Here is a 27,046-nt window from a genome sequence, read left to right as displayed (position 1 = left end):
TCATTGCTTAATTAAATCTCTCATTTAAAAGTACCAGTCTCCATCTGGTTCACCAACAAGGCCATTCAGAAGCAGTAAGGGGCTGGCCCTCTTCCTTTCACAACCCAGCAATCCTTCCTGCAGGTACCTTGAACAGCAAACTCCTGCACAGACAGCAGCTCCTGCCCAAGGATTAACACAGGTGTCACAGCTCCTCCCCTCGTGGTGCTGGGCTTTGAAGAACCCCACAGCATCTTGTTTTATGTGACTGTGACATCAATCCCCTGAGCACATTTTCCAGTCTAACTACAGAATTGGAAGAAATCTCAATTCAAGGTCCTTTTTCTTGGAAACAAAGGATCTGTAAAGCAGAGCTGCTTTCAAAAGAAAACCTCCTGGCTGAACTTCCAGATAACATCCCAGGAGCAAGCTGACATCTTTTTAATCACTCCTCTAAGTCAAGACACAAGGAGGTGAAGATCTATTCAAGAAGCAGAAGGTCACTTTTTCTTTCTGGAAGGATGGAGGTTTGTCCAACAATGAGAAGCAAAGACTAAATTGAATATAACTGATTATAACAAAAAGCAACAAGACAAAAAAAGGCCTAAATTCCCAGTCATTCTCTAGTAGGGCTGCTGTGCCCACTGGGATTTCTTTCTCCATATCTTTTATGCTGTTTCTACTTATCTGCCAGCTGAGCTAGTCAAGTTTGGGGCCAAAACAAGCCAATCAAAACTTGCTGCTTCATGTTGTTAATGTTATTTTACCTGAACAGGCAGTTGAAGGCACAGCTACACTTAGAAATGGGTATTCCTACAGCAGGATCACTGAAGAACTGGGACAGCAGAATTTCCTGAGGCAAGCAGAGCACTGACCATGTAAGAAACACAGACCAGGAAACATCCCACAGCAAAAGCGGCATTACAGAGGGGGAGGCAAATTTCCCAGGAAATGGTGTGAAATGCTATCAGAAAACACAGGAACTAAAGCTTAGCAACGAGGATGTGAAAGGAAAGAAGAGGAAACAAAGAACTGCATACAAAGGAAAAAAAATCCCAGGAAGTTCTACAATTACCCAAGTGAGGAAAACTGTTAAAATGCAGCATTTGGAGGAAACAGTTGGATACAGCAAAAGACATCAGCCCCAGATGGAACAGCACAGTCCTGAAATTGAGCTGTATTGAACCCAGAAGTTGAAAAGAAATTGAGTTTTCATGTCAGATGTGGAGCACTGCCTTAACATTGGGGTGGGAAAGGCCGGGACTACAGGCACGACCTTCTTGTGGGAGAATGATCAAATGAAGAGGAAAAAAAAGGAAAATTTTGCAGGGAAACAAAAGACTTTTTTGTCACCATAAATATCAGTTTTAGAAAAGCCTAGTCTTGGCCTATGACTTTGTTAGAACACAGAAATGGAATGACAAAGGCAAGAGATTTTACTGGAGAGGAAGTCAAACTCATTAATAATCAAAAGCTGCACGAATGTCAGAAATAAGAATTTGTCCATTGCAGTGGCACAGCACCAAATAGAATCATGGAATCAAGGAGTGGTTTGGGTTGCAAGGGATGTTAAACCTCATCTTGTTCCAACCCCCTGCCACAGGCAGGGACACTTTCCACTAGATCAGGTTGCTCCAGGCGCTGTCCAACCTGACCTTCAAATCTTCCAGGGATGTGACTGTGCAAGTCACAAGGTGATTTTCTTTACAAAATCACAGTGTCTCTTTCCTTCTCCCTTTTTTTCCTGTTCTGGTGTATTACCCCTTCTCATTAATTAGCTCATCGCTTTTGCTTTATAGCATATTTTATTTTATAGTGAAACACTTCACCAGTTCACAGAAGGAAAGAGTTAATATAGCAGATTGCATGTATGTCACTTCCAGTTGGTTCCACAGGTTCTTTTGTCACATTTGGATGAAGACAGGTTTACCTTGGTCACTGATCCCACCTCGGCACTCCCTGGGGCAGTGGGGCAGAGCTGACCTGCTCACCAGGAGACGAGCACTGCTCATTACTTACAAAAACCACGGAGAGACTCAGAGGCAGGAGGAGCTGGCAGCAGTGTCCCAGAGGTGCTCACAGCACAGCACAAGGTGCAGCTCCCAGCAGGAGTCGGCAGAGCTCCTCAAAGAAGCCTTCGAGGAGGAGCGGCTTTTCTGCAGCACTGCCACCCTCCGGCTCCAGGGAAAATTCCCTCTTCCTGGCAGAGAAAAATCCCGGAGCCCCTGGGTTTATCCCCTTTCCCTCCCACCGGCAAGGAGAGAGCTGGCAGCAAAGCTGGATGGGAAAGTTCCCATCGGCAAGCAGAATCTGCACAGCAAACCCTTGGGATCGGCAGCTCGGATGAGTTGCTGTCTGGCTGCCAACACTCCCTGAATTTGGGGGCACCAACGTGGCCAGTTCATCCAAAGACCCCAGACAGCACCTCAGTGTCTGATGCCCCTGGCTAACAAACAGAAGCAGGAGACAAGTAACTTGCACCCTTTTCTGTTAGATAAACTTTATTTTTGGGTCCAGGGGTGCCTCCTGTCCAGCACTGTGGAAGATTCTGTCCCAAGTCCCCAGAATGGCACATGTGAAGATCAGGGTTCAAGAACTCCACAAGGCAGTTGTGACTAGCTCCGAGGGAAATTCCCTTTCTTAATTCCCCCTGCTGGTTCACACAGGTTATCACACATCACCAGTAAGTGATGCACAGGCAGGTGAACCCCAGGCTCTCCTGTCACCAAAAATAATCTTTAAAAATGCTGCTGAGAGGTTGAATCTCATTTAGTAGAAGACAGCTCAGCACAGTAAGTCTGCTTGCAGAGCAACCCAAAGAGGAGACACCCTCAATGAGCATGATCCAAAATCTGAGACAGATGGCAGCTGTTATTAGAAAGGGTCAAACACTGTTTTCCTGTTTGTGGGCTTTTAATGACAATTTTCACAATAATTTACAAATTGGTTGTTTCGCACACTTATGTCCATTTAGTAATGAAAACTGCGAGTTAATTCAGCTCTCAGTTGAGGAACTGCTGTAAAAATGCCCTTGCTGAGGGCTGCTCTCTGCTTTGTGTTCTGCAGGCAGCCAAGCGAGTTCCTCACGCTGAACCTGCCCAACCTGCCCGCCCTCCCCAGGCTGCTCCCGAGCTCCCTCTGCTTGCACCAAGGGGAGGACCTGGAAGTTTCCAAGCGCTGAGGGCGGGGAGTGACAGCTCAGCGGCCGCGGGGCTCAGGTGTGCCTAAGGCAGGATGGGGAGGGAGCATCCCAGCCCTCAGCAGTGCAGCCTTTCCCAAGGATCCCCCTCCCAGGGAGCCGGTGGCTGCAGCCCACAGCTCAGCACAGCTCTGGGCTCTGCTCAGAAGCCCAGAACAAAGACAGAAGCAGCTGAGGGGCACTGCAAAGTGCCCTGGCACAATACTCCATGACAGCTATGCCAGCCTTACCAGTGCCTCCTGTCTGGGCATCAGGAATTCACCCACTGGATACTGTTCAAAGGAGGGAAAGAGATGGAGACCTGAGCCCAAAACACAAACAGAAGAGATCAACGCTGGAGAATTCCAGGAGTTCAGCTATGTTAGTCCTCAGCAGAGGAGAGGAAATACATCAAAGGGTACTAAAGCCTTGAATTTTCCCACCCAAGCTGTTGTAATCATCTCAATAATTCACCTCAGGAGAGAACTTGCTTTCCAGTAAGACAGACTCTGTTTGCCTTTTACTTCCAGTCACTTCAAGCTGATTCAGCTTTGTGCCTTCTTGGAAAGAAGAAGTCAGCAGCAGTGTTTCTCAGAGAAATGCAATACAGCAATTTAAACCTGCAGCCAGTCTGGCCTGTCAGAAAAAGTGAAGGCAGAGCAGGTGGGGACTGCAATGAACACCCCAAGAGTTCTGCTGAAGGAAGGAAAGTCAGGGATTTCTCTCCAGAAAAGCATGGGAAGTGTTAAACCTTGCACCTCACACATGTTGGAGTTTTCCCCACACTGAGCTCTTTCACAAAGACGTCCCCCACAATGCTTTTACAGGAGTGGAACCGTTATCCTGACAATCAGATCACCCATTCTCAGATAACTTATATTTAATGTGTGAAAATAAAGGGAGTACTTCACAGCAGTCCCTGGAGAGAAGAGAAAGGACTGTGGTGAGCAGTCCACTGACAGAAACTGCTCCCTGGAGTTCCCTTCCCCCTTGCCTTCCTCCCCTCTCCGAGTGCAGTAACTCAATCCACAAGGTAACTGAACTCTCCTGGGGGAATCTGGGGCACAAGAGGCTGCAGCTCCTTTCCAAACGAATTCGTTTCATTTCTTTATTTTAAAGTCCACTGATCATCATCATCATCATCACAAAAAAACCCCATGGGAAATGCAACTAAAGAGAAAAAGTCCAACCAAGACCTAAGAACCCAGAGCTAGGAGCAGATGTGGCCTGCGTGGCACGGCGCCGGCACGCGCGTGAGGAGACGGCCCCGCGCGCCGCAGTGGTGTGGCCAGAGCTGGGCTCCTTTATGTCAACCTCTGCACAATGACAGCGTTGAGCAGGTTGGCTTCCTTCAGGGTCTGGTTCTCATCAGTCAGCTCTTTATTGGGGAAGGTGGTCATGAGGACGAAACTGGTGGCAGCCATCGCTGGCCGAGCATCTACGATGAAGAGCCGGATGTCACGGATCCTGTGCAGAGGGATCAAACACAAGGGTGGTGCTGTCACTGCCCAGCCTAGACAAGGGACTGCTCTGCCCAGAGTGTGCAGCCCTGCAGCTCTGTGTCTGCATTCCAGCTCTCACCAGGCCACACCAGGCTATTCTGATCAACCTGCTCCCCTTTAGTGAAATAGCAGCAGCTGCTTTCTGGGCTACAGGCTCAGCTCAGTGTTCTCTGTTGTGTTGTCAGGGGGTTATCTGAGACTGAAAGCTTCCAGACTCTTTGCTATGAACAATTTACAAACTGACACTTTCTGAGCTTGTCTCACACAGCAGAACCCAGAGGATTTCAGCTCCTGTGAGCGGCCACACAATGACACAGGATCCATTTCTGGAACTCAGTCACAGGCACAGGTTTTTCGAACTTTTTGCCCTGAGCTTGACCCTGAGAGAAACTGGAGGAATGAGTATAAATTACAAGATCAGGAAGGTGAGAATGATTTAAAGAGATTTCAAGTGAAGCAATGGTGTACCACTTTGCTCATCTAAAGAACAGAATTGTGGTAAGAGCATCCCTTGGTGCTCCATTCAGCACAGGGAACAGCCTCATAGAAAAGCCTAAATTGAGTCAGAGTAACTGAACTAGGTTCCTAATTATCTGCCAGTTTCCAAAGCCTTTAGAAGAGAATCAGTGCTTTACAGGCATCATCAAGGAAAGTTCTGCTGGTCACATTTATACTCCCAGGTGTTGTGTCACTGGCTATAATCTATCCCAATTTGGGAAGCAAATCCTACCCAACAGTTAGCAGCTAACTTAAAAACACCACAACAACTTTATTCCCTTTCACTTGTACAGAAGGATGCCCAGAGCTCCTTCTGGCAGGCTATGCAGGATTTTAGCACTTGCTCCCTGCCTTGCAGGGCCATCTATGCCTGCCTGTGCTCCCTGTTGTGCTCGTACCTGTGACTGTGGTTGAACTTCTGCACCAGGCGCCCGCCGTCCGCGAGCCGGATCTGGATGTTGGTGACGGGCTCGGACTCATCGATCACGACGGCAGAACTGGCTTTGGCCTCGTTCTCTGCCTGCTGGGCCGGAGAGCTGGTGCCCATCACCTGGGGCGCGGTGCTGCCAACAGGGAGACGCAAGGTGAGCTGTTAGAAACCCAACTCACCTGCCCACAGGGTACCAATCAGGCAGCAAGCTCACTGTCTGCCAGGCCCATCTACCAGGGCTCCTCCACAAGTAAGCTGCAAGTCAGAATTCTGGAGTCAGCCAAGCAGGAACTTGTCTAGAAGTTCAACTCTACCATCCCCTTTGGTGCCACGGGTCCTCACACCCACAAGTTAACAGAGGAAGTGTGAATTGGAAACGCTGCTCCAATGCAACACAGCATGGAGGTTCCAAACCAGGGATCTGGCTCCTGGCAGGGAGAGGCTGAGCTACCTCACAGTACGTCAGTGAGCCTTGTTTCCTTAGAGAACACCTCCCATCCCACAGGCACCCAGTGCCTTTACTTCAGAAGGATGAATCAGAAGTCTCCACCTTGCAAGGCTTGAGTGACTCTCACATTACATGTAGTAAACCAGTGTCACCATCTTCTCACCTGCCCAGCTTCTGTCCTTCTCCAGTAAAAGCTCTGAAGACACTTTTAGGTTTCACATACTCCTCATCACGGTGATCCTCCATGTCCAGGTTCACCTGTCCGCCCCGTGCTAACCTGCGCAGCTCAGCTGGGACTTCCCTGCAAAGAGAGAGCTCTGAGGCAGCTGCCTGAGGCAGCAAGACAGGACTGTGTGGACAAAAAGCCCAAGATCTGTGGAATTTCAGGAATCACAGAGAGCCTTTGCTTAACTGACAGGGCAGATGCACACCTCCCCACTGACAGACACAAATTAAAGGTTACTTCTCCCTGGCCCTCACCTGCCATGACACAATGCATCAGAAATTCTCAACACAAATATCAACACATTTGTTTACTTCAACTCTCAAGGCCCCACATAAATCAAACCCACTCCCTGTTTACCTGAACCCAATGTTCCATATTAAGAGTAACTAATTTCTTGCAAGAAAGCTCAGGTGAAAGGTGCCATGGATTCAGAAGCCTGGATTCCACAAACACTCGTGTTTCAGGGAGCAGCTGTCCCTTTTCTCCCCTCTCACTACGTACCCTCTGCGGATATCATCGAGGAACTGGGCATTGGATGGATCCTGGTAGCTCCTCAGCTCTCCACTATCCAGGCTAAATCCACTCTTCCAGAGCTTCAGTACAACGTGCACCTGCAGCAGCCCCAAAAGAACAATCAGCCTCACTGAGCTTCTTGGTGACAACAAAAACTGAAGCAAAGTGAAAAGTTTCGGATGGGCAGAGGAGCTCCAAGGTGCAAAAACATTCCAGCAGGTTTCTCTGAGCTAAGGGAAAAACCCAAAGCACTGGCTTTGATGTAAAAGGTGCCAATTCCTACACCATGGTCCCCTTTTGGATAAATATGGCACATTCCTACACCCAGGCATGTGGTGGGTGAGGAGCCTAAACCATGCTCCCACCACAGCCACGACCTTGTCTGGTCACAAACCAAGCACAAGGGAATCTTGAACTGATGCTGTCAGCTCCCATCTATGGATGTATATTGGATGTATATAATAATGGATAAAGAGGAGTTGATTTCCCAATGCTCTTTGCACACTATTTTTCCTGATCTGCACTTCTAAGAAAAGCTCAGATTCTTAATTAAAAGATCACCAGAAAACTGCTTACCCAAGACCTAATCATCTATTATTCTCTACTTGGAAATCCCACAGGAAGCAGGATTTACCATATTTCTGTCCTTGTGAATTTCTATCAAGCTTTGTATCTCTCGGGGCTGGCAAGCTCAGTAGCTGGAGCAGAGAAATCCCTGGAGTGACAGCTACAAACCCAAGCAGAGATACTCACATCCTGAGAAGAGCTCGGTCTCCTCTCTCCTGCCACATAAGCTGACTCCTCCTCTGGAGTAGCCCCAAGGCGATATCCTCCCCCTGCAAAAGGCTGAGAGAGAGAGGCAGGCACAGGGTTACAGAACCACACAGACCAAAGAGCTGCTTCCCTGCTCCCACCACCCCTGTGGGTGAACAGGGGCTTCACGGCATCAGCAACATCTCCTGCCCTGCAGGAAGTGACAGCTTCAGCAAGTTAACAAGGGTGGCACAACAGAGCAGCTTTTCTTGCCACTGTGAGACACACAATGGAGCTGCACTAAGAGTCCAGACTTAGCTGCTGAGATAATTCCAGGACTCCTCAGTACCAAAGAGCTGTCAGGGTGGAACAGAAATGGGGAACAGAAGGAAGAACTCCTCCCTCCTCACCTTTGGCTTGCTGGTCTCGCCGCCGCTCTTGGCTGTCCGATCGACGGCCACGGCGCCGTGCTCCTTGGCTCCCTTGAACAGATCCTCCACCAGCTCGTTGGGACTCTTCTTCCTCGGAGGACCCACGATCTGCTGCCCACTCCTCTCTGAGCCACCCGCATAAAACCTGCCAGAAAGCACCCAGCTCCTGGTCAGCCCTGCCTGCTGCCTCTGCAGGAGCCCCGGGCTGGATCAGGGCTCGCTCGGTGCAGCTCAGGGAAAGCCCTGGATCTGCAAACACTGGCTACCACCAGTGTGTCTCCCACTGCAGCCACTGTGCTGCAAAGACTTTCTCTTTATGTCAATTCCTGTAAATTACCCGTGGATCAATAGCAATAAAGTGGTAACAATGCTCAGAGCTGGGAGGAGGAACAGGCCAGAGGGACAAGCCCACTTTTAAACACCGGTACCAGCTCGATTGCCCAGCTGAGAAAAGCTTGCAGCAAATCTCTGACCTGGCAGAGCAACGTGCAGCTGGAATTGTGAGGGAAGGCACACGTCCCTGCCACACAAAGGATGGATCTCAACTGGAAGCAATGCATGCACAGTCAGTGAAGTGCAATTAAGCACTTCTGGAAGATTGGGTTGATTAGCTTCCAGATGGCTTATAACACACAGAGTGAGCTTCCAGCTGCCTGCAGACCAGGGCCCATCCAGGCTGAGCCACCCCTTCAGATACATCAGTTCCATTCCATTTACCTTGCCTGTCAACCTTAGGGGTATTTAACTACTCAGAGCTGACACTGTAAGAGATTGGCCTACTAATACTCCATGTTCCTCTGAAAAGGGTCCCTACTTTTTTATTTCTGACTCCACTCTCCATTACTTCACCCTTAAGCAATACTTACAAAAAAAGAACACAAAACCAAAATCCCCACCAAAATAAACCCCCAAAACCCCAAGCAGTAAGAAAACCAATCCCTGCATAATTCCCACATTTCCTGTGGACACACATGAGGATCTGGGCTGTTTTCTATTCTTAACCCAGGCCTTCCACATCCCACTCTAGGCTTTCTTTGAGTGCTGAGAGCTGGTGCTTACACAGCTGTGCACAGGCTTTGCACTGACAAACCTGCCCTGTCAAACCTCAAGTGTTTCATGACAGGAACTTCATATCCATGTACACCTGATTCTTTCAAAGAGGCTGTACACAAGCAGCAAGTCCTCCCAGAGGGGACAAACACCCAGCATTGGAGCCTTCAGCTGCAAACTCACCGCTGTCCCTCCTCCTCTTCATCATCCTCCTCCTGAGCATGCACAAGGTCTCTGAACGAGGTTACTCGGTGGTCACTGCAAAAATCCAGCAAGAAGGATGTCAGCCTCCAGGCACATTCCCAGCTGGAACATTCCACACTGCAACAGGCTCTGTTCAACAGCACCTGACCCCAGAGAGCTTCTCCTGAGTGACAAAGGCAGCAGCTCCTCTTTGGGACTGGACAGCATTCCCTTACTGCAAAGGGATTTGGTAAGGTAAAATTCACTTTATTGTTTTGTAAAATGCTCAGCTTGGTCAGCTCAGGTGTCACACAAAATGAGAAAATACTCTTCCTGCTGAGACATGATCTGCTTAAATGAAAGGTCACTATCAGACTGTTTTTAATGTCAAAAGATAAATCAAGCTTTTCCTGAGCAATGAGGCAAGTTTTCCTAACTGATCCCTGGCTTAGCTGTGCAATAACAGCCATGCCTGTGATGTACAAACACTCAGGTTTTCACAGTTTCTAGAGAGCCACACAAGGGGAAGCAAATCTAAACACAGAGCTACTCCTCCTGAAAATTAACACAATTAACAGTGCTTTAGGGAGTGTGTGTGCTTTGCCAGCTCCCAGTATGGAGCTGAAGCTGCCTCCTCACCTGGCTCCAGTGCCTCTGGAGATGGAGCTGGGCGTGGGCTGGGGAAGGGTCAGGATGTCCTCGTCACCCCCGTCCTCATAGAAACTGGCAAGTGCAATCTGGAAAGGAAATCGACCAAAGCTCCTCAGGAAAAACACACACAAACAACCCAGCTGAGACATCTGTCACGCTGCATCTCCTGAGACTCCTCACACTAAAGACACTTCATGTCATTTCTCCTGCTGCAGGTCCTGGCAGAGACGAGGCCTCAGAGGGTTTGCCATTTGGCTGTGTCATGGCAGGACACTCAGTGCCGCAGGGATGTCACCCTCCCTGTCAGGGAATGTCAGGGCCCTTCTTCTGCAGCACTTACACAGGAGTTATGCCAAAATTACGGCTCTGAAACTGCAGCTTTTGTGCCGTCATGAGCAGACTCGGAATTTAATACAGCCAGTTTGAGGAGGAGCAGGGACAGGAGCAGGTCAGAATGGTGGCTGACTCCCCCTCAGATTGTTTGCTGACAGCGCCAACAGCACAGCACTGACAGCCGCACCGGCATTCCAGGAAAACCGACAGAACCCCGGCAAACCCCGGGCCCACCGTCCCTCACCTCGCCCTACAAAGTGAACGGCAGAACCAGGAGGGGCCTCAGCCTCAGCCGGCCCACGGCCCCGCCGCCAGGGCTGAGCGCAGCCACGGACGGGGGCGAGGCCTGAGCCTGCGGGACACCGACCTCCGGCCCGGCGCCGACCCCGCCAGCGCCACGGCCTCCTGAGCGGCGGCCCCGCCGATCCCCGCGCCGGGCCGGGGAGGGCAGCGGCAGAGGTACCTGGAGGTCCCAGCCGGCGGACTCGAGGAAGAACCGCGCTCGCTCCTCCTCGGCGCCGGTCACGGCCACGAACTCCCTCAGCGCCTCCTCCCTGTCCGCCATCTTGCCGCGGTGCAGCGCCCAAACCGCGCCGGGCCGCGCCGCGCCGCCCCCGCGTGCGCCGCCAAAGCCGCCCGGCCGGAAACACCCGGGGCGACGCGCGGCACCCGGCCCGCGAACAGCGGCCCCTGCCGGCCAGGAGGTGGCACTGCACCGCAACCGGCCCCGGAGCGAGCACCGGGAACCGGGCACAGGGCACCGGTACCGTGTACAGGGCATGAGGTACCAAGCACTGGGCACAGGGCACCGAGCACCGGGCACCGGCACGGGGCACCGGGTACCGGGCACGGGGCACCGAGCACGGGGTACAGAGCACCGGCACCGGGCACCGGCACCGGGCACAGAGCACCGGCACCGGGTACCGGACACAGAGCACCAGGCTCCGGGCACCGAGTACAGGGCATGGGGTACCAAGCACAGGGCACCGGGCACAGGGTACAGGGCACGGGGTACCGAGCACTGGGCACCGGGAACCGGGACCGGGGTGCTGAGCAGCGGGAACAGGGCTCGGCGTACCAAGCACTGGGCACCAGGCACAGGGCACCGAACACCCAGTACCGGGCAGGGGGACCCGAGCAGTTGGCTCCGGGATGGGCAGCACCGAGCACTAGAGCGGGCAGCATCGAGCACCGGGCACCGTGTGTGCAGCACCGTGTGTGCAGCACTGGGCACTGAGCCCCGGGACGGGCAGTGCCAAGCCCCGGAGCAGGGCGGGTTTATGGCCACAGGCGGGGCCGGGATGGCGGCGCGGAGCAGCCCACGGCAGCCTGTGCATGCTGGCTCGTTTATTTCCAGGTTCACAAATCGCGGCTGACAGTGGCCAAGCCCTGGGACCCGGCTGCGGGAGCCGGGGACTGAGGTGGAGCAGGGTAGGGCAACATCTCCGATGCTTTTCTATTCATGCGCTTGAAGAGGAAGAAGAGGAGCCCCCCGAGGAGCCCCTTCTCCAGCAGGACACCCATCGACAGGAGGAGGAGGAGGCTGGACAGAACGTTCGCACCTGCAGTGGGGACAGAGAATGTGACTGAGCAGGGCTCGGGGAGAGGCATCCCAACCCCCCGCAGGGAGCCTTTCCTGGGGCTTTGAGCTTCCTCAGGGGTGACACCAGACAGACTGCCAGGCACCCCATCCCAGCAGCTCTGACACACCCTTATCCATCTGAAACCCATCCAGGGACGTGTTGGAGATCCACGGGATAGCTGAGTAGTTGGCAGTGCACCACCATCGTGCACCACCCTGCAGGTGATCGTAGACCCGTTTTTCTCCTCCGTCACTTGCATCTCCACCCAGCTGCTCAGCTCAAACAAGCCCCGGGACACCTCCCGTGGCCCAGAGAGGTTCTGCCCCTTTATCTCAATCCCATTCTCCAGCCAGGAAATGGACACTTTGGCTGGGTAAAACTCCTTCAGGAGGCAGGTGAAGGCCACGGTCTTGTTCACCTCAGCGGGGCTCGGCTCAGCGCGCACTTTGACGCTGGGGGGAACTGGGAAGAGAGGCAGAGCTCGGTGTTTGCTGCGCCCCACAGGGCGCCCTGCCCTCCTCCCAGGGACCCCAGCCCCACAGAGCAGCACCCCCATGCGAGCCCCCAGCCCTCACCTCTCAGCACCCTGCTGAGCTGGAAGCTCCCTCGCAGCGGGGCCCGCAGCGTGGGGTGCGTCACCTCACAGGTGATCTGCGAGCGGGCATCGTCCTTCTGCAGGGTCACCATCACTGTGCTGGACATGTTGTAGGTTTTCATCCTTGACTGAGTGACCTGGGGTGGCTTAGCCGTCATGGGGTTGCCATTCTTGAACCATTTCACATCAATCTTGTCAGGAAAGAACCCTCCAGTCGTGCAGGTGAAAGGCACTGAGTCGTTCGGCCTCGCTCTCCGCTCAGGCCCGGACACGAGCGGGGGGCTGGGTTTGGCTGTGGGGAGAAGCACGGGGCCCTCAGACCGGGCTCTGCCCCCTGCCCAGCCCTGGGTCTGCCTGGAGCAGAGTCTCACACAAGGGCACGGGGATGGCCCATGGGATCCTCTCCTGGAGCCGCCCTGAGCCCCTTCCCCATCCCTGCTCCAGCTGAGCAGAGCCCGCTGGGTGGTTCTCAGCAGGAGCTGCTCCAGGAGCCCCACTCACCTTGCACAGTCACCTCGGTGCCACTGGGGCGCCTAAACACCTCATCATCACCAAAAGCATTCTTGACAAACTTCACACAGTAGTAGGTGCCCATGTCCTCAGGCTGGACGTTCCTGATGTGGATGGTGAAGTTTGTGTCAGACCCAGGCACTGCCTCCGTCACACGGGAGGAGGGATCCTTGATATTGGGGTCATAGACAGTCTTGTTCCCATTGCCCCAGCCCTTCAGCCACATCACAGGACCTACTCCAGCAACTCCAGACGTGGTGCAGATCAGGGTGAGCCTCTCCCCCGCTGTCACCGTCACCTTGGCCTGGGGCTGCTGCAGAGTGAAGCCCTGACCCACCTGGGCATCCACACCTGGGCACAGAAACAGGTTTGGAATTGACAATGGGCCCCAGGGCCGTGGAACAGCAGAAGGCATCCTCAGACCCCCTGAGCCTGGAGCAGGGCACAGAGAGACATTCCTGTCCCTTTATCCCCAGGCTGCTGGGGACTGCAGAATGAGAAGAGCCCAGACTCTCGCTGGGTAAACTGAATTTTATCTGGAGATAGAAGCAAGCTGGAAGGGAGGCAGTGAGAGGAGCTCCCTGGGTACCCATGGGCACAGGGAAGCACTGCCAGGCCTGCAGGGTGGGGAAGCGTGCATGGGAAATGTGATGGGGCTGTGCAGGGCCCACTTACCCGGCTCTCTGCAGAGCAGGAGCAGCATCAGGCACACGAGAGGCAGCTCCTGTGCCTCCAGAACCATGGGTATTCCACGCCTTGCTCCCCGATGGCCGGGCTGTGCTCAGCTGGGTTTGGCTCCCTGGGACTCTGCTGTGCTGGGCTCAGCTAACTCGGCAGGACTGGGCTTGTCTTAGCAGGGTGCTGGTCACTTACCCAGCAAAGGGGAAGGAAAGGAGCCACCACCAGCCCAGTTCCTCCACGCAATCACATCCCATTTGCTTCTCGAGGCCTACATCATCTCCTGTCACAGCACTGGTCCATAATGGCGACGTCCACCCCACTTTCCCCTCAGATGTGTGCCACAGCCACAGCCATGGGCACAGCCAGCAAGAGGGACCCCGGATCCAGCAGACTCCCTATACATGGCCAGCCTGGGGGGCAAAGAGGACCCTCGGCCCTTCCCAGCAGGATCGGGATGCGGGATGGGTCGGTGGTGCAGAGCAGTGCCCGGGATACACCGAGCGTCCCACATCCCGAAGCTCCGCTGCTCCTGCCCCTCACCCAACCGGGGAGGACGCAAAGCCGCCCCCTGTCCCGAGCCCGGAGCAGCCGCTCGGTGCCGGGTGGCCCGGGAGCCATGCCCGGAGGGTCTCGGCCGGGGGATGCCCACCGGGGGTGATGTCCGCCGGGGGTGATGCCCGGAGGGTCTGGGCAGGGTTATTATGCCCGCCGGGGGTGATGCCTGGAGGGTCTCGGCAGGTGATGCCCACCGGGGATGATGCCTGGAGGGGTCTCGGCAGGTGATGCCCAGAGAGGTCTCGGCAGGGTGATGCCCACCAGGGGTTATGCCCGCCGGGGATGATGCCCGCCAGCTCTGCCGGCTCCCGCCCGCCCCGGGCAGACACCAAAGCGTTAACCACCCGCTCGCCTCAATTTCCTGTGCCGCTTCCCCTTTTCCTCCCCAAAGTTTGGGCAGAACCCATGGCCGCGGCAGCAGCTCCGCTCCTGTCTGGGCAGCGAAGCCCCGTCCAGCGGCGGCTCTTGGGTGAGTGGGAAGTGGGACCCCCCAGAGCCCCCCGGAGCTGCCCTGCCCCATAAACACGAGTGGGCGGCAAAGATAAACACCGGGCGGGGCGCAGGGTGCTCCTTCCCCAGCACTTTTTGGGGTCAAACCGTGCCCAAACCGTGCTGGCAGAGCACCCCCAGCCCCGGGGGTGGGCACAGCCGGGTCCAGCCCTGCCGAGCCGCTGCCGTACCTGTGGGGACTGTGGGCAGGAGAGGTTTGGGGATCGGAGGGGTTTTGGGGAGCAGGAGGGGTTTTGGGACAAGAAGGGGTCGGGGGGCTGTGCTGGCTGGGCTCCAGGGCTGCACATCCTTCCTGAACTCCTGCCTGTGAACCCCAACTCCTCACAGAGTGATCCTGGCTGGTTGTGGAGCAGAGCCAGGGTGTTAATGTTTAACAGCACTCGGGAATTTTTTCCTGCCAGGAGTTCCCCTTGGCTCCCTCTGCCCCTCTCTGGCCTCCAGGCAGCTGCAGCACCCCCTGCAAATGACAGAACAGGATGCAGATTTATCAAATCATAGAATCGCAGAACTGTTTGGGTTGCAAAAGCCCTCTGAAATCCTCGTGTCTAACCCTTACCCCAGCTCTGCCAAGGCCACCAACTGCCACATCTACATGTCATTTACATCCCTCCAGGGGTGGTGACTCCACCACTGCCCTGCGCAGCCTGCTCTTTTTTCAGATTTGCCCCTTGTTAATTTTGAACGGGTTTTTGAAGGGTTTCCTCCCTCCCAGTGCCTGCATGTTGTCTCTGTCACATCCCAGGATATCTCTCATCTGCAAATTGGGGGATACTGGGACTTCTCTGCCTGTGAGGCTGCTCTTGCCTCACCCCATCGCTCATCCCTGAACCCTCCTGTCTCTGTGCCCAGGTGTGGATGCCCAGGCGGGTCAGGGCTTCACTGTGCAGCAGCCCCAGGCCAAGGTGGCAGTGGCAGTGGGGGAGACGCTCACCCTGAAATGCACCACGTCTGGAGATGCTGGACCAGGTCCTGTGATGTGGCTGAAGGGCTGGGGCAGTGGAAACAAGACTGTCTATGACCAGAATAACAAGGATCCCTCCTCCCGTGTGACGGCGGCAGCACCTGGGTCTAACACAAACTTCACCATCCGCATCAGGAACGTCCAGCCTGATGATGCTGGCACCTATTACTGTGTGAAATTTGCCAAGAAGACCACTGGTGTTGATGAGGTGTTTAGGCATGGCAGTGGCACCGAGGTGTCCGTGCAAGGTGAGTGCAGCCCCACAGGACACCTGTCCCAGGGAGCCCATCCCACAGCCCCCACCCTGCCCACAGCCACGTCCTGCTCTGCCCCACAGCCACCACCCTCTCCTGCTCTGATTCTGTCTCCACAGAGGCAGCCCTGGTTCCTGGAATGGTGGCTGCAGCTGTCGTGCTCTGCTTCCTCCTCGGCCTCTTCGTGGCCCTTTGCATGTACAGGAGGAAGCGCCAAGGTGGGGTGGGCAGCCCCTGCCCAGCCAGGACAGTGGCCACGGGCAGCCTCTCGTCTGTCCCTCTGCAGGGCTGTGCAGAGACCCCTGGCACCCCCAGGTTTGTACTCAGCACCTCTCCCTTCTGCACCCTTAAATGAGCAAACTGCCTTATCCACCTGCTTTATCTTGGCTTCCTTTCTTGTCTGGAGCTCTAACTCGCCCCAGAAAAGGTCCTTTGCTTACAGGTGCACTGCTCTGTTGGTTCTTTCTGCATTTCATGGAAACTTCATGGTAGGGAGCACCCGGTACCAGGTAGCTCCTGCAGCCCCTCACTGTGTGTCTGAGCCCAGCCCAGATGTGCAGTCAGCACTCTGTCCCTATTTGCCTTCAACAGGGGCATCCTGCTGAAATTCAGGAGGGGAATTGAGGGCTGTGCTGGGTGGGGAAAGGAGCCAGCTTCCTTTAGTTCTGATGCCCATCCTTATCCTTCTCCCTACAGTGAAGTCCTGGATGCAGAGAGCTCCCACCTGCCCAGCCAGGTAAGAGTGAGCTGTGAGTATGGGAAGCACATCCCATGCTGGTGCCCTGGCTTGCAGGAGCCCTGCAAGTCTCTGGGGGCAGGGGGCACACTGGGTGGGCAGCAGCTGCCTGATGTGGTCCCTGCACCCTCTGCTCCATGGCACCACCTCTGCAGCTGTGGCACCCCCAGCCTGGCTTGAAGCTGGTTCTTGCTCTTGTCCTGTGCAGGGCCACGAGGTGGTCTTGGTGATCCTTGTGGGTCACTTCCAACTCTCAACATTCTGATTTATGGTTATTTTTGTGAGACTTTCCTTGTGGCATCATTCCCCATTTGTGTGCGCTTTCGCAGCCGAGCAGCAAGGAGGAGAGCAACATCCACTACGCCGACCTGCAGCCTCTGCCCCCGGCCCCACGGCGTGGCAGGAGCCCGGGCACAGCCCCCACCGAGTATGCCAGCCTCAGGGTAGCTGCCAAGTGACACCTGGCACTGCTGCCTGTGCAGCCAGGACGTGTCAGGGTGGAAGAAGGGATGTTTCTGCAGGACACCCTAAAGAAGAAGTGGAGCTGTTTGCATGGCACACCCTGATCGCAGCTCGGCACGCCATGCTCACCACGTTTGCATCTCAGGGGAGCTCTCCTGGGACCTGGAAGCCTTCTCGACCACAGGATCAGACCACGAGGCCAAGCACCTCTGCCTTGTGCAATCTGTTTTGTGCTGATAACACCAGGAGGACCTTACACACAGCTGTGTCCACCAGCATGGGCTTCCACTGGCCCTTTCCTGGCCCACAGGTCCATAATTTGTGTTATCTTTTCACCAGCCTCATTAAAGCCAGCAAACAGCCTGCTGTCAGTCCTGCTGTGCTCAGAGCAAGAGCAATAGTGCCAGTCCTGCAGGGTCCTGGGGGCATGTGTGCCACCCCTGTGCTACTGCCAAGCCCCTGCTCAGCTCCCAGCTCCCACCTGCCCCAGGCAGGGAACCTGCCCAGTCCCACAAAACCTGCATCTGCTCCATGCACATCTGCTCCATGCAGAACCCCTGCTCCTGCACATCTGCTCCATGCAGAACCCCTGTTCAGTGCACATCTGCCCCGTGCACATTCCCTGCTTTGTGCCCACACGTTTGGTGGTGCCCACCTCCAAGGGAAGCAAGCCAGAGGGGCAAGGTGGCCATGGCAGGAGGCTGCAGCTCACACTGCACACTGGGCACTGCTGCAGCCCCCAGCAACAGCAGGCAGCACACACAGCCCCACAGCCACAGTGTCCCAGCTGTGGCAGCTGAGCTCCCACCACCTGTGGCCCCAGCACGCACCTCCTTGGCAGGAGGAACTGAGCCCCAAACAGACTTTCCAGGCAGAGGAACCTGCTGCCAGCACCGCTGCCTGTGACCTTGAAAGCTGATACGATCACCAGTTTTCAGCTTTATCTACTTTTGTTCTGTGAAATGAGAAAAGAGAAGTGAAACAAGACAGTGTGACCAGGGGAGCGGGGCTGGCAGGGAGATCCTTGAGGGGACAAAATTATCACAGCGGGGAGAAAAGCCACTACGGAAATTGATTTGCAGGACTGAATGTGAGTCACCTGAGTCACCTGCACCGGGGATGTGAAGTGGGGACAGTTTGGAGCCAGTCCTTTCTCAGGGGACACTCAGCACCCTGCAGGCAGGGTGGTGGTGATGAGTTTGCCAGGTCAGGGATCCAGCACTGGCTCCCTCAGTGGGAGGGTTGGGGTGCTGGGATGAAGCCTCTCCCAGCATCATTTCCCCAGTGGAGCCATGACCAGGCCCTGGATCATTTCCCAGCTGAGGCAGTGGCTGCTCTGAGCAGGGCTTGGGCTGCCCAGGCTCTGTGCAGGGACAGCACCAAAAGTGGCAGAAATCTCCCATCAAGGCTGTGAACACGAGTATGTAAAATACGTGGGTGAGACTGAAACCGGGGATAGACCTCGAGGACCAGAGGAAATGAAATTCGAGGGGATTTAGGGCTTTTTAAGCACGGGGCTGAATCGGGAGGGGGGAAATCCAGTTCGATAGGAGCATATGCAAAGCAGGGAGTGAGCAGAGCACCGGCAGAATGCTCTGCACCTAGGAAAGGGCCCAGGTCTGCAGCTTACTGCCCAGGGGAGGGATTTAGTGGTTATTAAAGGAAAATCCTTTAAGCCTTCAGCCTGGGGTGTGCCGGCAGTGAAAGCACAAACAAGCGCCTGGGCACGGACACAAGGTAGGAGCGTGCTGGGGAGCAGAGCCTGGATTGGGGGGCAGAGCCTGGATCAGGGGGCAGCACCAGGCAGTGCTGGGGTCATGGATTCGCTGCTCATCCAGGCTGCTTTCCTGGTGCTGCTGCTTGTCACACCCCACTGAGTGACCTGCTTGGTGCCAGGGTGTGTGTGGGAGGCCGGGAGCTGCCATTGCTGGGGAGGCACAGGGCAGTGCTGGGGTTGGGGCTGGCACCATCAGGCTCCTGCTGCCACCTCTGGGGACTTTGGGGCAGAGCAGAGGTGGTGCCTGGATGGGTACTGGGACAGTGTTGGTGTCCCAGGGGGAGAGGACACGCTGGCTTCAAGCAGGTTTGGGCTGTGTCCCTGTGCACGGACGCTCTGGGGCGGTGCCATGCCAGGTTTACCTTGGCTGTCCCTCAGCATGGTGTGTGAGCCCAGTGCCAGGACCTTGTGCAATGGCAAGGCCAAGGAAAAGGGCTGGGGAGGCTGATCTGGGCTGCACTCTGATGGGTTTCTGGGCTGCCAGGGGATGCTCAGGGGTTGCTCTGGCATCTGACCCACTCCTGATGCCGGGAGGTGGGAAACAGCCCTTGGAGGTGCCAGGGCAAGAGGGCTGGCAGGGCTTGCCAGGCAGTGGTGTGTGCCACTGTGTGTGCCATGGTGTGTGCTGTGGTGTGTGCCACACTGTGTGCCATGGAGTGTGCCACGCTGTGTGCCACAGTGTGTGCCATGGAGTGTGCCAGAGTGTGTGCCATGTTGTGTGCTGTAATGTGTGCCACGGTGTGTGCCATGGTCTGTACCATGGTGTATGCCACAGTGTGTGCTGTGCTGTCAGCCACAGTGTGCCACACTGTGTGCCATGCTGTGTGCCATGGTCTGCTGTGGTCTGTACCATGCTGTGTGCCATGCTGTGCGCCGTGGTATGTGCCATGTTTGTGCCACAGTGTGTGCCGTGCTGTGTGCTGTGGTCAGTGCCATGCTGTGTGCCATGGTCTGCTCCGTGGTGTGCTGTCCCCGCTGTGCCAGGGAGCCGGGGTGGGAAGCGTGGGCTGTGCCCGGAGCCAAGGGGAGCCCGAGCCTCCCGCAGGCAGCACAGTGACGGGAGCAGTTAGCCTGGATGGGAGGGGCTGGCCGGGCAGCCAGGGGAGGGGAGCAGCGATCAATTAACGCCGAGGAGGAGCGCGGTGCCAGCGCACGGGCTGGCTGATATGGGGGATGCAGGTGCCTCCTTTGTGTCCTGGGGACAGCAGAGGGCTGGCTGCACTCTCGGGGAATGGGACAATGCTGAGCTGTGCTGGGGCCAGGCTGGGCAAGGAGAGAAAGGGACAGACAGGGATAAATGCCCCGTGCCCTGCCCTGGGGTGCTCCGGCTCAGCCATAAGAAGCAGAGGCACTCACAGAGGCAGTGCTGTCCCAGGGGGGGTGCCCAGGGGATGTTGTGTCTCCAGGAGCAGGCATCGCTCCAGCTGCTCTGACAGGGCAGCAGCTCCAGCCAAGGCCTGGTCTGTGGCTGTCTCTGCCCAAGACACCCTTGTGCCCCTGCTCTGTCCCCATCCCTGTCCCCATCCCTGTCCTTGCTACCGTGAGATCTTGGTGCCCACAAGTCACCAGGGAGAGACAGGCCAGTCCCTCAGCATCACCCAAACAGCCACAGGTCTGAGAGCATCTGATGCCACAGGGACCCCTCAGGGTCCCCACGATGCCACAGGCATCCAGTGATGCTTTGGGGACCTCCTGATGCCATAGGGACCCTATGATACCAAGGGGACCAGGCAAAGCTGTGGCGACATTGTGCCAGCGTGGCAGCAGAAGCTGGAGGAGCAGCTGGGTGCTTTGAGGGGGTTGGAGAGAGTGAGAGAGTCTCAGAGACACTTTGATTGTCCCCCAAAAATGCCTCATGGGTCTTGTTTGTGCCTGCTGGCTGGCCTGGGCTGGGTCCCTGCCAGAAGAGACAACAGGAGGGAGAAGTCCTGGGATGCTGCACAGTTGGAACCTGCTCCCTCAAATTCCAAATCTGTGAGCTCACCCCTTTGCAGCTCCCTGTTTCTCAGGCTTTTCCTTGGAAAGGAACGAAGCCAGAGTAAAATGGTGACATGCTTTACACTGGCTCTGATTTATTTCAGTTCTTACTATTGACTCTTATTCCCTGTTTTCACGGTTGTTGTGGATTTTCACCAAAGGGGATAAACAGGTCTGGGATTTGGGGTTGTCATAGGAACAGTTTCTGTGCCACAGCCTCACTGCCAGCCTCGTCCCCTCCTGACAGAGTGAGGGCTCTGGCCAGCACAGCAGGGGCATCTCCAGCCCCCAGGCACAGCCCCAGTGACAGCTGGGGTACAGGACAGCCCCCCATGGCACTGGGACACTCGGGGTGTTCAGGGGGGAGATGGACTCCCAGGCACTGCCCAGCCAGGCCCACGAAGCAAACTGGGACCCCCAGGCTGCAGACCAGGGCTTTTAGCTGAGAAGAGCTGAAGGTATTTGGAGGATGCTGCTTTTCCCTGTGGGTTCTCTGGTGCCCAGTAGGAGGTTGTGCTATTGCAGTTTTTGCTGCTGGGACCTCTCTGGCCAACCTGGAATAATTTTCATTAAATCCCTGGGGTGAACAGGTGGGGAGGGGATAGGGGGATGCCCTAGGACCATTCCTCATCTCTTCAGTCACAAGAGGAAGGGGTAGGCAGTGAAACTGAGAAGTGTCACGCACATCCTTTGTGCCCAACTCTCCTTTGGCCGTGCGGTCCTGCACTGCAGGACACCGTGAGGCCAAGGCTCTGGCAGTGATTAAAGAGGGGTTTCCAGGGCCATGGGACAAACAGAAACATCCAGTGCTTCAGAAAGACTCACACTGTGCTTTCAGTGTTGGACGGGACATTGCCCAAAGACAATCACCCTCTGGAGCCAGCAAGGGAGGGCAGATCAAGCTGCAGGGCTGGGCCCTGACAGTGCCCCAGGGAGGGTCCCAGAGAGGGTGGGAGAGGAGCCCTGCCTGCACGGGAGTTCCCAGGGCTCTTCATGCTGGATCAGCTCTTGGTGTGGTCCTGGTCCTCCCAACATCCGCATGTACATTGTACCCAAAGTGAGCCGTGAACACTTCTGGGGATGCTCCAGGGGGTTTTGTCCAGTGAGAAGAGCTCAGGGTAGGGAAACTCCTTGTGGAGCTCGCTGTCCCGAGGGCAGGATGCTGTGGGGTCCCTGTCCCGAGGGCAGGATGCTGTGGGGTCCCTGGAGCTCCCTGTGGGATCCTTGGTGCTCCCTGTCCCCAGGGCAGGATGTTGTGGAGTTCCCTGTCCCCAGGGCAGGATGCTGTGGGGTCCCTGGGGTCCCCGTCCCGAGGGCAGGATGTTGTGGGGTCCCCGTCCCGAGGGCAGGATGCTATGGGGTCCCCGTCCCGAGGGCAGGATGCTGTGGGGTCCCTGTCCCCAGGGCAGGATGCTCTGGGGTCCCCGTCCCAAGGGCAGGATGCTCTGGGGTCCCCGTCCCGAGGGCAGGATGCTGTGGGGTCCCTGTCCCCAGGGCAGGATGCTGTGGGGTCCCTGGAGCTCCCTGTGGGGTCCCTGGAGCTCGCTGTCCCTCCCGGCACCGAGCGAGGTTAAAGCGTGGCTGTGCTTGGCCGTGTCCCCAGCGCTGGCTGCCCCGAGCCCGCACGAGTGTCCCTCTGCAGAGAAGTGCAGGGAAAAGGAAAAATATTGAGAGAGGCAGGAGAAGGGGGAAAGCAGGCGCTGCGGGAGGGAGCACAGCACGGCCTGAAAGCTCCCTCTCAGCGGGCTTTTGTTCGCCCTGGACGTGCCCAGCGCTGCTGCCAGCCCGGAGGGGCTGCGCTGGCGCCGGTGGCTCCCGGCGATGCCGGAGCTCCGCAGCCTGCCCGGCGCCTCGATCCAGGGACGTGCCCGTGGTCGGGATGCCTCCAGCGGGGACCCCCATCACCCCTCGGCTGGGCTCGGACCCACAGCGCGCTCCCGAAAATAATTCCTCCTGACAGATCCATTTCTTCCACATGGTTCAGGCTTAATTTTATAATGGCATCAGTAGCTATGGCAACGTGTAAAAATAACGGATCCCCGAGCCCGGCGAATTCTCCGTAAACAGCTCCGGTCTCCCGGAGCCCGGCTGGGTGGGCATCGCCCCCTGCCCGCGGCCGCCGCGCTCTGTGCCCGGGCTGGGATTCACGCGGTGGTTAATTAGCAGCGTTAACTGCTTACGCCTTGGGATGATGGTTCCATCCGCTAATCCTTGCGGCTAGGCTGGGCTAATTGGGTGGATATCATTAACGCTGGCGGTCAGGAGCTGCCCTTACAGGGTTGCAGCACGGCGAAGGCTGGAGCACCCCTCTGGCACCCCGGACCCCGCACGGGGCTGGCAGCCACGGGGGTCGGACACGGCTCAGCCCCCACCAGCCCCATTCACAGCCCCAGAGCCGCCGCTCCTGCACATCCACGCGTGTGCACACGAGGGAACGTGCCCACGAACGCCAGCGGGCACACTCAGATCAGATTTCAGCACAGGAACCCCCTCAGCAAACACCAGCCAGTGCCGGCACCCGCCGCGGCTCAGAGGTCTCTGGGCACCGCCGCGAGTGGATAATCCCAGGCAATATTTTCTAAACCTGTTAGACATCACACAGACCCTCTAAATCCCTGATCCCCCTCCAAGGCTCCAGCGGGATGGCAGCGCTTGGCAGCTCGGATTTGCAGCTTCTTATCAGAGCCAGCCCCTCGGAGCGATGCAGTCACTGGGAGCGTGGTGGATCCTGCCGACCAGAAATAATCCCCCAGATTTTTGTTGCTTTCAACTTAAAAAAAAAGGACAGACCAAAAGAAACCCCACGGAGAAGCGTTTTTCTCCAGCAGGGCCAGAATAACCCCAGCCCCACAGAGCTGAGAGCACTGAGTCTCAAGGGGGCAAAATAAAGAGCCAGGAGGTCTGGAATGTGGCTCCTGAGACTTGGGGACAACATGGGGGCAGTGACACAGGGACAGCCTGGCAGGAGGGCTGGGGATGGCATTGAGGGCTGGGCAGCATCCTCTTCCAAGGGCTGGCTGTTTCAGGGGGTGCAGCCCCCCTGCATCCCAGCAGTCGTGCTATTCCTGCTGTGAGGCATCAGACCCAGCAAATGACCCCACAAAGTCCCCACTGCTGGACACAGCACCTTCTTTTGCAGTAAAGAGTGGCACAGGGTCCTGCCAGGTCTGCTACCCCAATGTGCCATGTCACAGCCCTCCATGGGGCATCCCTGGGGCCATGCCCACACGCCAGGTTCCACGGCACAAATCCCACCTCTGAGCCCGGATTTTAGCACTTCACAGCAAGGGCTCTGCCAAGCAGGAAGCAATGGGCTGAGCTGGCTGAACATGATCAATCCCCCACGTTAGCAGTTTTATTTCCATCCGCAGCTGCCGCAGGACTCTGAGGCAGTGCAGCCTCTCTGAGCTCCAGCGTTATCTGCTGCTGCAGCCTCGGATGCGCTTTCATGATAACGATTTGCAATCAACAAAGAACTTGGAGAGGATGCAGAGAAAAACCCCAACAACTGGCATTGGAAACTGAGATGGTATCTCTCCTCCCTCGGCCAGGCTCCACCACAGTCCTGCTGGTACCACCAAGGGGACATCAAGGTCTTCTCCAGCATCTCTCCATAGGGCTGGACGTGTGTTGGGGATCTGGGTGCTGGCACTGCCACCACATCCCCAGGAGCCAGCACGGTGCAGAACTTCCCCCTCCAGAGCAGGGAGGGAGGCTTTAGTTTAAACAGCTCCCTGGAGTCCATCAATGATTAACACCCAGCCCTGAAATGTCCGTGCATGGCTGGAGCTCTGCCTGCACCCTGCCTGCCCTCCCCCCTGCCCCTGCCACTTCCTCCTCCAGAGCATTTCTGCTCCTGGGGTTGGGGCAGGGTCTCAGGGTGGGCACCAAGGCTCCCTGTGGCTCTGGAGCCCATCAGAGCTGGGGTGAGCCCAGTCATGCCCCATACAGACAGCACAGACATCTCCCAGTTTTGCAGCCACTGCACTAAGTGTGCAGGATTGGGGCCACCCTGTGTCCCTGCTGAGCTGCCCTGAGTGAGGTCTCTCTTGTGCCCCGTCCCTGTCATCAGTTAAGGTTGGAACAGCCCCCTGAGATCACGGAGTCCAACCATTCCCCCAGCACTGCCAACCCACCATGTCCCCAAGTGCCACATCCACATGTTTTTGGAGCACTTCCAGGGATGGTCACTGCAGCACTTCCCGTGCAGCTCAGTCCCGGGGCTGTGCACGTGTTGCAGACCCACACAGAGAGCAAACCCTTCTCTGGGGCAAGGGGAGGATCCTGTTTGCCAGCCAAGGTCAGCACAGCCCTGCCAGGACTCGCCGCACCTCAGCGGGCACAGGCGCCAGCACTGCCAGCCCTGTCCTTCCCAGCCCACGCTGCCGCTGTGCTTTCCCAGCCTGTCAGCAGTTTTACCCTAAAACCCCTCACTTCAGGTCAGCCAGGGCCGTTTCCAGGCCAGGCACAGGATATAAGCCACCTTTCCTGCTCTGACACAGCCGTGAGGAATTCCCCCAGAGTGTGAGCGGTGCGATTGTGCTGGGCTGCATTAAGGAAGCCCGGGCAATTCCCTGCTCCGCAGCATCCCACGGGGCGCCGCTGCTGGCTGGCACAGCCTGGGAGCACAGCCCGGCCCCAGGACGGCTCAGCTGCCCTGTGGATACAGTCCCTGCTGCAGCCTGGGGGTTTTCCTGCTTGCTTGTGGATGGTGGATGTTCTGATGGGGGTGGGTGTGCTGACACCGGGCTCTGCTGCCACTGCTGGAGCCCAGGGTGACAATGTGTGAGCGCCATGGGGACACTCAGAGCATCACCCCAACTCAGCAAAGCCCAGCTGGGCAGGCAGAGCTGCAGCCCTCCCTCATCCTCCCTGAAAGTCATTGCAGGGGCTTGGAGGGAACCAGCTGATCCTGGCAGTGCTGGGGATTACTTCAGTGGCAGAGGGACACTAAAATTAAGTGGGCTGCGATTTGAAGCCCTAAGGAGGGGGCAGAAATAAGGGTCTGGGCAATGTGCGCAGAGGGGCCTCCTCAGAAATGCCCTACACATCCCCCCCACACCAACTGTGCCCCAGAGCCCCAACAAAGACCTGAGAGAGCTGAAATAACTCAGCTGTCACTCCTAAATCACCCAATAAAAGCTTGGCTAAACCAATTACAGGTAGTTCTCATGAGCCCCCTCAAGAGGTGAGGAGCAAACCCATGCACAGGCTGCTCACAGAGCATCCTGCACAGCCTACCCCACCCTTCCCCTGGCAATCACAGCCTTAACAAGGCCCCTGCAGCTCATCACCCTCTCCAGGGTCTCTCCCATATATAAGGGGGTGATGTGATGCACCCCTTCCCCAGCTGCAGGTGTTTATGATGGTGGATGCTATCACAGGAGTATGAGGAGACAGGTAGGATGCATACCCCTGCTTCTAAAATCCACTTTTAGGGGGCTGTGGGTGCCCCTTCCCTGGGTCACAGTCCATGAAAGCCATGCCCACATTAACATATTGCTTGTTATAAGTTAACATGAGATAAACTAATTTAAGCTTCCCCTGTACTGCATGTCTCGGATTAAATTGGCAAGGTACCTAATGAAGCTGCAGCTCCATTTGTTGTGCTGGAAGCCCTAAATATCAGCAGTGTAATTGGTGCTCCCCGCTTCAGGAGACATTTGTGCTTCTCTCCCAGCTGAAAGCCCTCTCTGGGTGCTGAGAGGTGGGGTGGGGGGAGGCTGGAGGATGTGCCCACCTGGATCTGAAGCTGGAGGGGTCTTGGAATTTGTTTTTGAAGCTGGAGGATGGATGGGGGGAACATGAAGCTCCATGAAGGCTGCACCGTCTTGTGGGTGCCAGAACAGACCTTGTGTGGGCCTGGTGCTCTGATGTGGTCCCACAGGGTGTTTTGTTGTGGTGAGCTGTGAAAGTAGCACCTCTCAGGGGCTGGGCTGGGAGGTGGTGGTGGCTGGGACTGGGCCAGGATGGCTCTGAGTTTCCCCAGGGTGGTGAGTCCCTGCGGCACTGGGTTTTTTAGTTTATCAAGGAATCTTTGAGGTTGGAAAAGACCTTTAAGAGCATTGAGTCATTATTGTGGAGGGCTCCCATAAGTACTGGCTGCTCACTGGGGCTTGGGCATGGCTCTGTGCCCACAGCCCCAAAACAGCACCTCTGGATGCTGAATTTGGGGTATTTTCCAGGCTGATGTCTAAAGTATTGGTATTTTTTCCTGTATCCCTAAGCTGGTTTGGATTTTGAAGGGTGGACTGAGCATTTTGGGACAGC

At 56.3% G+C, this 27,046-nt stretch overlaps 3 protein-coding genes across 3 annotated transcripts; 1 reads left to right on the top strand and 2 right to left on the bottom strand.

Annotated features, from left to right (window-relative positions):
- Positions 1 to 2,873: 2,873 nt before the first annotated feature.
- On the bottom strand, positions 2,874 to 10,765 carry NSFL1C (NSFL1 cofactor). Its single transcript, XM_058035960.1, has 9 exons — positions 10,639 to 10,765; positions 9,831 to 9,928; positions 9,192 to 9,266; positions 7,938 to 8,103; positions 7,528 to 7,620; positions 6,763 to 6,872; positions 6,199 to 6,336; positions 5,556 to 5,720; positions 2,874 to 4,624 (listed from the first exon to the last, which is right to left on the bottom strand). Exons 1-9 carry the CDS (start codon positions 10,738 to 10,740, stop codon positions 4,462 to 4,464), a joined length of 1,110 nt encoding a protein of 369 aa, XP_057891943.1. The 5' UTR covers positions 10,741 to 10,765; the 3' UTR covers positions 2,874 to 4,461.
- Positions 10,766 to 11,534: 769 nt separating this feature from the next.
- Positions 11,535 to 13,618, bottom strand: LOC131090540 (signal-regulatory protein beta-1-like). The gene is given in 6 exon segments (XM_058035968.1): positions 11,535 to 11,737; positions 11,886 to 11,951; positions 11,954 to 12,220; positions 12,334 to 12,645; positions 12,855 to 13,214; positions 13,539 to 13,618. Coding segments are annotated over 6 exon segments (1,275 nt in total). The 5' UTR covers positions 13,606 to 13,618.
- An 886-nt stretch (positions 13,619 to 14,504) lies between these two features.
- Positions 14,505 to 17,332, top strand: LOC131090895 (signal-regulatory protein beta-1-like). Its single transcript, XM_058036562.1, has 5 exons — positions 14,505 to 14,568; positions 15,459 to 15,818; positions 15,944 to 16,139; positions 16,521 to 16,560; positions 16,890 to 17,332. Exons 1-5 carry the CDS (start codon positions 14,505 to 14,507, stop codon positions 17,016 to 17,018), a joined length of 789 nt encoding a protein of 262 aa, XP_057892545.1. The 3' UTR covers positions 17,019 to 17,332.
- The last annotated feature ends 9,714 nt before the right edge of the window (positions 17,333 to 27,046 follow it).

The sequence above is a fragment of the Melospiza georgiana genome, chromosome 17 (genome assembly GCF_028018845.1).
Source record: "Melospiza georgiana isolate bMelGeo1 chromosome 17, bMelGeo1.pri, whole genome shotgun sequence".
NCBI lineage: Eukaryota > Metazoa > Chordata > Aves > Passeriformes > Passerellidae > Melospiza > Melospiza georgiana.
This window is presented reverse-complemented; position numbering and strand designations above follow the sequence as displayed.

Excerpts from the sequence above, each read along its gene's own strand:
- LOC131090895 (XM_058036562.1), top strand. The coding sequence starts at position 14,505 with ATGGCCGCGGCAGCAGCTCCGCTCCTGTCTGGGCAGCGAAGCCCCGTC. Across the intron at positions 16,140-16,520 it reads GAGACCCCTGGCACCCCCAG|TGAAGTCCTGGATGCAGAGA; the intron begins GTTTGTACTCAG and ends TTCTCCCTACAG. Across the intron at positions 16,561-16,889 it reads GCTCCCACCTGCCCAGCCAG|CCGAGCAGCAAGGAGGAGAG; the intron begins GTAAGAGTGAGC and ends GCGCTTTCGCAG.
- NSFL1C (XM_058035960.1), bottom strand. The coding sequence starts at position 10,740 with ATGGCGGACAGGGAGGAGGCGCTGAGGGAGTTCGTGGCCGTGACCGGC. Across the intron at positions 9,929-10,638 it reads CCGCCGGCTGGGACCTCCAG|ATTGCACTTGCCAGTTTCTA; the intron begins GTACCTCTGCCG and ends TTTCCTTTCCAG. Across the intron at positions 6,873-7,527 it reads GACCGAGCTCTTCTCAGGAT|GTGCACGTTGTACTGAAGCT; the intron begins GTGAGTATCTCT and ends GGGCTGCTGCAG.